At 42.9% G+C, this 11,036-nt stretch overlaps 1 protein-coding gene across 3 annotated transcripts in view; it reads right to left on the reverse strand.

Moving 5' to 3' along the window:
• Positions 1-10,456, reverse strand: part of myo9ab (myosin IXAb) — a 36,294-nt gene extending 25,838 nt beyond the window's left edge. For all 3 annotated transcript variants that reach the window (XM_056739143.1, XM_056739142.1, XM_056739141.1), the window contains exons 1-2: positions 10,001-10,456; positions 5,733-6,654 (exon numbers count right to left, since the gene is read on the reverse strand). In XM_056739143.1, the coding sequence (XP_056595121.1) occupies positions 5,733-6,654; positions 10,001-10,029 (951 nt within the window). In that variant the 5' untranslated portion in view covers positions 10,030-10,456. The remainder of the gene's footprint in view (positions 1-5,732; positions 6,655-10,000) is intronic.
• Between the last annotated feature and the right edge of the window lie 580 nt (positions 10,457-11,036).

An 11,036-nucleotide genomic window follows, 5' to 3' on the forward strand; every position in this document is an offset into this window, starting at 1 on the left:
AGACTTTAAATAGAAACAACCCCTCAACACTTTACCTTCTAAAGATGCTGCGCTCTGATTGGTTTGAGGTTAAGAACCCTACATGTGGGCTGAAAGAGTCAAACACGCACGCGCACACACACACACACACACACACACACACACACCATCACTTGCAGCCACAACAGAGAGAGAGAAAGAGAGACATGTTGTCTCGCTGACTGATGCACACACACATTTTTCTTTCACACTTTCTCTTACACACACAGTAGAAATCAGTTTAGCAGACAATTTTGTTGCTATTTCTAGATGCTGTGAGTGAGTGTGCTGGAGGAGAATGTTGGGTAAAGTGGGGCACGTTAATGTCCGCGTGTGAGAAAGTGTGTGTTGGGTTTCTTCAATGCAGAAAAGACATCAACAACAATTAATAAATAAATATTGGCATACGGCTGTCATATTTCCTCACGTTTTTTCTATACACAATCCATCAACAGCTTCATAATCTCTCGAACGCTCTCTGTTTGAACAACAGCAACTGAACCGAACATAAATCCAACATAATCACGACAAAAATGCAACGTAATTTAAACGTCAGTTTAGCGGATGGAAGATTTGTGAGATGTTTAACAGACATTAAACGCACACATGCAGTCGGGTGTCACCAGACATTTACTGGATTTAGGTCAACACACATACACATCTAATATGCAAACACACAGGTGCACACACACACAGACACACACACACACACACACACACACACACACACACGTGCACACAAAGACTTTGCATTATTTTGCCTTGAGCTAAAACTGACATTTACTGCGCGTATGAACCGACTCACAGCTTAAATTCAGGCCAGAGCACGATGCTTTAAATGTGAGATCTACAACCTGATTTTCTTTCTGCATTTCAGAATGTGTGTTTATGTAAATAAATATGTGTATATATATCATATATAAACGTTGCATGACTGAAATATTATAAGTTCATGTCAGAAATGACAGACAGAAACGGGAGCTGTGGATCACTTTGAAAACTGACAGATGTCATTCAGCAGCTAATGTTGATGTTAATGTGTCACATGTCAAAATAAAATATAAGTTAAATTAAGGTTAATTCATTTTCAAACGTTGTTGTGAGATTCAGCTAAATTTAGAAGTAGACAGTTCACACACACACACACACACACACACAAATTCTCTTCTGATTGTTATCAGGGTAGTACATGTCGGGACAAATCATATGATCCAATAATAACAACTCCATCCATCCATCCATTTTCTACCGCTTATCCGAACTACCTCGGGTCACGGGGAGCCTGCGCCTATCTCAGGAGTCTTCGGGCATCAAGGCAGGATACACCCTGGATGGAGTGTAATAACAACTCACTAAAGAAAATCTAATCTTGAAACATAAAATCCTGTCCACATGAAAAAACACAGTAGTATACTTCATTGTAGTAAACTGTGGGACATTGTAGTATATTATAGTTTTCTGCAGTGATAACTATAGCTAAGTGATAAAATGGTAAATAATGCAAAATACTTCATACCAGTATACTACTTAACTGTAGTAAATTATAGTATACTTATTTATCCATCCATCCATTTTCTACCGCTTATCCGAACTACCTCGGGTCACGGGGAGCCTGCGCCTATCTCAGGAGTCTTCGGGCATCAAGGCAGGATATACTTATTTATTTACTTGTTTATTTATGTTGAATATAGATTTATTTGCCATATCAGCACGGAAGGCCATTTATGGCAAACTCATCTCATGACACAAGCAAAATATGTAGTTACTGTAGTACACTATATTCTGTACTATAGTTAATTGATATACTGTAGTAAACACTAGGTATTGCTCTTTTAATATTTACTATAGTGAAATGTAGCTTCAGTGTTGACTATATAAAACTGTAGTATATACTTTTGTATTCTGTACTATAGTAAAGGGATAAACTGTGGTTAATACTCAAGATACTGACCTTTAAAGTCCCAATGAAATAAAAGCGTTTATTGTAAATAGTTTATCAATGTGGGTCATTATCTTTTTAAAATGCATGTGCCCTCATTATCTTCAGTTAAAATCTGAAACTGCACTTCCTTCCTGTAACGAATATCTAACTTAAATGACCAATTTTAGATGGATTGGGCGGGGCATCCGTTAACTCCTCCCCTTCTGCTGTCAGTCTGCTACCAGTTCCATTTCAAAATGCAACGGCTGTTTTTAAACATCCAATCAAATCGCAGAGAGAGACGAAAGCCACGCCCAGTATTTTTCTCATTCGAAATTCCATTTCACTCGGACATGCGTAAAAATACGGAAGTAAAAACGATTGCAACTTCCGGTCGTGGGGACTTTGAACACTTGTTATAGTCTGCAGTACACTTTAATTTTTACTATAGTAAACTGTCAAAAATACTGTAGTGTTCTGTATTATAGTGAATTGGCAATGTGTAGTTAATACTGTTATATACTTAAGTGTATTTTTACCATAGTAAAAATCTATATAAATGTAATGTGTTGTACAATAGTATTTTTAATGTGGGTGATAAATATTCTGTTTTACTACCAAAATCTTCAATATAAATGTGCCGTTCTCATCTCTTGACTTCAATCATTGGCTATTTGTCATTCGCACAACATTCTTGATTGTGATTCTTTTAACAGCAGGTCATGACAACGGAGCACAGACAGGAAGTCCTGCAGATTTCAGCTTCCTGCCAGTCCAGCCAAAGACATAAACTCAGACTGAACTGAAGTAAAGAAGAGCTTTATCCAGTCGACTGCTGCCAAACAGCACAATAAGGACTTTTATTCAGCACATGATGTACAGAAGACGTGAGCAGAGAGAGACGTGTGGGTGTGATACACTTCACAGATGTTCCGCGTCTTATCTAACACAAGACAATCCTCTCGTTCTTATATTCTCTCCATCTAAACACCTTCTGAGTGAATTACAAAGAAACTGAGAATTCCATGAGCTATAAAAGAGCAACGACAGAGCTCAGGATCTCCAGTTCTCACAATCTTTTATTTGTCTTACTGCACATTTCAATCCATCAGTCATCATGAAAAACCTTACATCAGCACTTTAATGCTTTAAAGTCAACACATCATGACGGGCTTTTACAAACGCACACACATGCGGAGACCTTGAAATAATGTGGCACTCCTGCAGGCCGGAGACGACAACATCCATCAACATCTCCGAAACGGCCATTAACGCACATCCAGAGACTGATGTGACCTCAACATAATAATAAAACATTTATATTTACATTTACATTTACATTTAGGCATTTGGCAGACGCTTTTATCCAAAGCGACTTACATTGCTTTATCCTATACATTTTACATAGGTATCTGCAATCCCCTGGGATCGAACCCACAACCTCACATCTCACTGCTGTCTTAAAGAATCAAGATTATGAAGATATGGGGTCTATCTTATGGTTTAAAGTGTTTTAGTACCGATGGATCAGAACCGCTAACTAGTTTCCAGGCCTTTTAACACAAAGTGCACAACTACCTGAAGGAAAGCATTATCTCAAGAGCCGGAGATGGAATGGTCCCGGAGGACTCCGATAACAGAATGACATCTGGATTGAAACCATCTGCTGGTCTCCAGAGGGTCCACACGACCCTAACGAACACACACGACACAAAGAAGAGACACAAAGGCGACTGCTGGAGACCCCCGTGTGTCTCGCTCCATGAGACCCCTGGACTCACTATAGAAGAACTCCTACATACGTCAATTTATTACAGAAGCATTTTTATTCAAACATTAGCTCAAATGTGCACGCAAAAAAACACATTTTGATTTTGTTCACACACAAGGATAAATCACGAGCAGACTAAAAAACAACACTAAAAACATTTCCAAAGACAAAGATAATATATAATAATAATAATAATACACACAAATTTAGCTTTTCTTTAACTTTAAACAGTAAACAAGACTGTGTGTGTGTGAGAGAGAGAGAAATCAGAGAGTGAGCGAATGTGTATGTGTGAGAGTGTGTGTTTGTGTGTGCGGCCTGGTTTTTATATCCTGATGAGGACCAACATTGAGGTCCACATGGACAAAAAGCTTCAAAATTGTACAGAACAATATTTTTTAAATCTAAAAAACAAAGAATTATATGATCTTTGGGTTTAGGCATAAAATTTTGTACTGTATAAAAATAATTACATGTATGGACTGTCCCCACAGAGATAATAAACCAGTGTGTGCGTGTGTGTGTGAGAGATAGTGTGTGTCTGAGGGTGTGTATTTGTGTGCAAGAGTGTCTCTGTGTGTGTGTGTGTGTTTGTGTTTGTGTGCACGAGAGAAAGTGTGTGATGGACTGGTTAAGACAAACAGGCCCGTATCATGATATGATAAGCTGATGTTAAGTGTGTGTGTTTGTGTGTGTGCACACGCGTGCGTGTCTACAGGTTCTCTCATGTGTAAAATGTCAGTGTGTCTCATCCTCAGGTGTCAGGAGAGTGTGTCAGCTCAACACCACATCAAACAAATCCGGAGTACACAAATGTGAGTCAGTGAAGTTAGTTAAGAGTGTGTTTAGTTCCTGGTGAACACAGAAACACTGAACGTCTATCTACTGAGAACATCTCCAATGTAAACTACAGTGACCGCGTTAAATTCACCAACAGACTAAATAACAGCTACAGTTTCACTAAATCATTGGTGTAATTTAGCAGCATAATCCACCTGATCTCTGATGGATGAGACAGTCAAGTGTGTGTTTGTGTGTGTGTGTGTGCTAAATCTGAAACAACCACAATCGGCATGCATGTCCGAAAAATACCATTCGCTGCTGGCAAGATTGAGAATTACTTATTCTGTCTGGTATGTGTTAAAATATCCACACAAACACACACTCACAGCCCAGTGTGTGACATCACAAACAAAACGGTTCCCATGTGTGTCAAGAAATAGTTTTCATAGCCGTACGAAGACCAAATGTTTCTATGTTCATATCGACACGCCACACGTCTGAGATCTGAATAACTTCACCATTATTAACAATTCAACTACTTTTCCTTGTGTTTGTGTCTTTCTAAACAAGGATGACATCAAGTCTTTTTGAAAGTCTTGGTCTTTTTTTCACACGTGCAAAACACCAAATACACCCACAAAAATTCCCATCGGATGAAGCCAGAACAGTCTTGTCTGAATGACCAATCACATCACGGCACAGACGAGTCATTGCAAACCCTTACACGGTCAGAATCTAAAAATGTTGGAGACTTGAATAAAACAGCAACTATGAGAGAACCTCATGACAGACTAACCCGAGGGTCTGGACATCTACACGCTCTGACATACGTGACTCAGTGTTGTGTTAGTGTCAGTTTTCATAATCACACAGTGACCGATAATACAGTCTTATTATCCGCCTCGGGCTAAAGGGAGCAACGCCAAGAAAACTGAAGATGTCTGACAGATTGTTGAGGGGGAATATTTCAAGCAGAGCTTCTTTTGAAATGCAAAGTAATCTTAAATGTGTAACATCACACTAAATTGTTTACAATTCGTTCTTGCAACCTTTCATAAAAATCTGTTGTTGCGTCAACAGCATCTGTTTCGAAGGGCCGCTACACACAAGCCGTCCGCCATATTGGAACAGTTAACCACCATTTACAACTATATTTGAAAACGTATTGGGGGCTATAAACAATGTGAGCAACACTTTATTATGCACAAAATCTGTGGTGAAATAACTCATCAGCCTCACCTCCAGAACAGGTCCGGCTCCCAGGATGATCTGCTCAACGCCGCTAGCGAAGCCCTTCTGACTGAGCGCCGTCAGGTGGTGGATCAGAAAGTTTGTGCTTTGAGTCTTTCCCGATCCGCTCTCTCCCGAGATGACGATACACTGGTTCCTCTTCCTCTGGAGCATGGTGTGGTACGCCACGTCGGCCACCGCGTAAATGTGCGGCTCCAGCTTCCCGAGCCGGTGGTTATCGTACATTTTGACGTATTTGGGGTTATAGATGGGCAGAAACTGAAAAGGATTGACAACGATCAGAATCTCGCCCACGTACGTGTAGATCTTCTCCTGCCTGAAGCGTCCGCGGAGGTTCTCCAGCAGAATGCGCTCGTTCAGGTCCGGGAGGGAGCAAAGGTCGGCCACGTACTGTCCGGCGGGCGGCTGTGGCAGGAGGCCGCGCTCCACCATCCGCCTCCTCTCCTCCGTCACACGCAGCCACATCTGCAGGCTCCCGTAGTGGATGGATCCGTCCACGTTCTTCTCCCGCAGGAGGAAGCGATAATCTTCCCCACCCAGCCGGTTCTCCAGCGCCATGCGGGGCCACAGCATCACGCGCTGCACCGGACAGTCGTTGGGGTTCAGGATCCATTCCTCGCCTCCGAACTCCTTGACCTCGGCTAACACGTAGAGCCGAGCGCGGTCCAGCTGCAGCCGATCGATGACCTGCTCGATGACCTCGGCTGCGGAGGTGACCTTCCGAGCGGCGATGGGGCAGTAGATGGTGCCCTCGGACAGCGCGCCGGGGTAAATGCGCAAGGTGAACTCCGAGTCTTCGTAACGGCGACGCCCTCCGGCGTCATGGCAACTCATGATGGGGCAGCAGCTCCCATCGGCACTAGACGTATCGCCAATACACAACTCACTCGATGGATTCACGACATTCCACCTGCGGGGAGAGAGAGAGAGAAACTGTGATCGGCTCTGAAATTACAATTCAGGTGCGTTTAGTGGAACACAAAAGAAGATATTTTTAAAAATATTTGGTGTTCACACTATGAAAGTCAATGGGGTTCAATGTTGGTTGATTATCAACATTCTTCAAAATATCTTCTTTTGTGTTCTGCAGAAAAATGACATGAGGGTGCATAGACAAATTGCTTGAAATCATGTCTTTCATACTGGGAACTCAAGCCCTCACAACTTGATATCTGATGGACTGGAACAACTGTGCAAAATGTGTTAATATTAAGATGATCCGATCTTCGGCGGAGGATGTACGTCATGCCTCGCAAACACATACAAGACCGTCCACATTCCACTTCTGTCAGCCTCAATAACACAATGTGCAAACCTAAAGCGTCTGAACTACAGAATGTCGTAGGGTCGGAGGTCATTTTAACATGTCCCTCATTTCTCATCTTTAAACTGTATGACATCATGTCCTGGTGTGAAACCGGCTGTATCGGATATCAGACCGAGCTTAACCGAGTAAAGCGAGGATCCGTAACATAAACCTCCAACAAACATCTTCTGTTCCACACAACAAAACGCTGGTATTTCACAGGTATGGCGGCTTACAAAAACACAAGACATGAGAAGAGCCCATCAGTCATTCATCTGTGTGTGTGTGTGTGAAGGACGCCAACACAATGCTCTCTATCTGTCATTCAGCTCTTTTTAATTCATCCGCTCTTTTTTTGGTCTTGTTTCCTGTTGTGTCCGCTGGCTTGAGTCCAGCTCTTCCAGGTGTGCAGACAGACACGGCTGTTGAAAACAAACCCTCTCTCTCTCTCTCTCTCTCGTCTGGGGGTCTGTATGGGCTGTAGCCCATCTTGGCTTCTTAATCTATAAGCACTGAATACCCAGACAGGGACGACACAAATTCTTTTGAAATTGTCATAATTTGTGATGTCGCCACTGTTTGTGTAACTAATGATGGAAGAAAACAAGAGAGAGAGAGAGAGAGAAGTATATTTAAACTGCAGACATGCAGCAGAAGGGATTTCCTGCAACTGTGTGTGTGTAAGAAAGAGAGAGAGATTGAGAGAGTGTGTGTGCCTGGGAGTGAATTAGCAAGCAAAAGAGACTGTGTGCGTGTGACAGAAAGTATATTTATATATATGTGTGTGTACGTGTATAAATATGTGTGTGTCTGTATATATATGTGTGTGTGTACGTGTAAACATGTGTGTTTGTGCATTGGTATGTGAGAGAGAGAGAGAGAGTGTGTGTGTGTGTGTCTGAGAATGTTTATTTGTGTGCAAGAGAGACTGTGTGTGTGTCAGAGAGAGAGTGCGTGTGTGTGCATATATATATATATATGTTTTTGTGTTTGTTTGAGAGAGTGTTTGCATGTGTGTGTGAGAGAGAGAATGTATGTGTGTGTTTGAGAGTGTGTATTTCTGTGCAAGACAGACTGTATTTGTGCGCGCGAGTGTGTGCTTGTGTGTGAAAGCAAGCGAGAAAGTGTATATATGTGTGTAAGAGAGTGTGTGTGTGTGAGACAACGAGCGGTCCGACTGCAGTCTATTAACACTTTTCAGTTTTTTATTAAATCAAAACCTCCTTAAACACAGCTGACAGCACAAACACAGCCCTCAGAGTACTCCAGTATCCCATGATGCCTCACGTCTCTTCATGATTCTGACAGCTCTGTCGGGGGGTAATATTTCCCCTTAACCAATAAAAATGACTGACAGAACGTAATGAGCTGCAGTGTAGCTCCGGAGCGGATAACAGACATGTGCTTCGACATTCCTCGCGCTTTTCCAGGGACTTTTCCGGACCATCAGCGCAGCAGGAAAAAGTGTTTTCACAATGAAGACAGACGAGTATCACTTACGGGTCAGAAAAACACACAACAACATACCTGCAAAGACACCTGAGGGTGAAAAAAACAAAATCTTGACAAAAAAAAGTAGACAACGCTCAAGCAAAACTCACTTCAATTTAACAAATCCATAATGACGCAATCACGCCGTCCATCACTTTCTACATCACCGGAGCAGAAAAGCCGATTGGCCGCTGATGATAACCTCTCTGGGCGGCCAGAGAGAATGATTGGGGTCAAGGTCAAAGGTCACCCTAAGGAGCTGTGGGGGGATATTTGCTCAGGCCGAGACAGGTTTCAGCATCCCAGTGTTCGCTCCGAGCAGCCAATCGGAGGCCGGCACGAGGGTCGCCCCGATCCCCATCAACAGACGCGCTGGAGACGCATCACGCATGCCTCTGCAAAACACACATCAGGTGAGCAGGAAGGGTGTGACCGTCCATCTGTCATTCCGAGGACGACACAATGGCGAGCATGCGAGAAGGTCTTCTTTAAAAGTGTTGAAAAATAAAGCGGCCCACAGAACAACAGGTTTTGTGACGGACGCGGTGTGTTCACCTGCAGAAAGCAAACTGGAAAACTGGAACTGGAAATTAAGAGCTCAATTAAGTGCCGTCTGCTCATGTCAAACACCGGCTTACATGAACGCTCTTTGTGTTCATTTCGACTGCCTGACGAACAGCAAAAACATCATCGATCAGAGAGACAAATGTGAGGGGAATGACACAGTAAATGTCCTCGTGACCATCAGAGAAACAGACAGAGGTGATAGAATAATGCTCATCCTCATGTTGTTGAGAACACTTCTGTGTCAAACATCTTTAAATCACATTTATTTCACCTTGTCAAGGAGAAACTAACATGAAATGCAACACGCCTTCCACAGACCTCAGATAAATCACTTACAGCAGCGCTTAAGAAAGAAGAATCACTAAAGATCTCTTTAACGTCTCAATTATTTATCCCAGACATCAATGAGATTAAACGGAGAGCAAATGAAAGTGCAAATCTGCATCTCAGATATTTCTCTTGAGAAAAGAGTTTGAGAACAGATGTGTCAAACTGAGCTCAGATTGGTCTCGTCTGCAGTCAATATCTTTGAAGATCTCGATATCAACTCAAACATTTCTCATCGCATTTACTCAAATCCAGACCTCTAAATATTCTTATAAAATTTTATAATAAAGTATTTTGAGGAGAAACATCTAAGACTGATCTGTCATTCAGAACTCCATCAAATCCGCATGAGCGATGAAAGAGTACGGTGACGTTTTTCCCTCGGAAGCTGAAAAACGTTTGCGAGTGAAGATGCTCGAAACAGAAGACAAGAATCTGGTCTTCTAACACATCTCGTGCATCACTGCTGGTGCACACAAGCCTTGAGCTCCAAACAGCCTGAACTCCCAAGATCAAGTTATCTAATTCAACCTAAGATTGGTCACGAGACACGTGACACACTTACCCTTTGACCTGCAGGGTAACGACAGGCATGAACAAGACTTCAGACACTCAGAGACGTGAAACTGAACTCAGGTTTGACTCCAGGATCTCAGTGGAGAGACTCGGGGTCCTCTCGGGGTCAGTCCGTCTGCGCAGAGCTCATGCATCAAGCCTCCAGACGGGACTCTGAGAAACTGCTCCGGATTCCAGTCCGACATTCCACAGTCCGGGAAAAACGCAAATACTGTCACCCGGCGCGCGTCCACGGAGGAGAGGAGACCCCGCTCTCTGTGGTTTGATCCTTATAAGGTGAGGAAGCAAAAGAGGGCCGCCTCAGTGAAATCACACAGCTCACACGTATCCATGTGAGAAACCGCATGTACGAGAGAAAGACACGTGTGTGAATGTTAGACACAGACGTTCTTCTGCTGCGGTTCTAGACTGCCGCCCCTCCTCTGAACGCTCAGTCCAGACGCATGTGGAAGCGTGTGAGTCTGTTTGTGTGTGTGAGGTTTGGCAGCTGCAGCTGAGAGGGGGTGGAGGAAATGCGACCAGGGGGAGGGTAGAGAGGGCTGTTATTTCCTGAAATGCGATCTGACAGAGAGAGAGAGAGAGAGAGAGCATCATATGCGTAAGGGGACAAAGAAAGGAAGAGAGGAACAGATTGGAGAACAACAGCACACCTACTGCACGTCTGCATAACACACTGCACCAATGCAGGAGAACATGCAACCAAAGGATGTCAGTGTGTGTGTGTTGGTTTCTATATGTTAGTGGGGACCTAAACCTGAAACCACACCAACTCATGGGGACCCGTGTCATTGAGGTCCCCACGGGCACAAAAGCTTATAAATTGTACAGAACGATCATTTAAAAAAATCTAAAAATGCAAAAAAAGTTTTCTATGACTACGGAATGTCCCCACGGAGATAATAAAGCATACGTGTGTGTGTACGTGTTATTTAACTTCCTTGTCATTGACAGAAGTGGAATCTTCGATTAACTCATAAACTACCATAGTATACTTTAGTATGATACCATAGAGTTTATAATCATTA

Source organism: Triplophysa dalaica, chromosome 24 (assembly GCF_015846415.1).
Source record: "Triplophysa dalaica isolate WHDGS20190420 chromosome 24, ASM1584641v1, whole genome shotgun sequence".
Classification (NCBI taxonomy): Eukaryota; Metazoa; Chordata; class Actinopteri; order Cypriniformes; family Nemacheilidae; genus Triplophysa; species Triplophysa dalaica.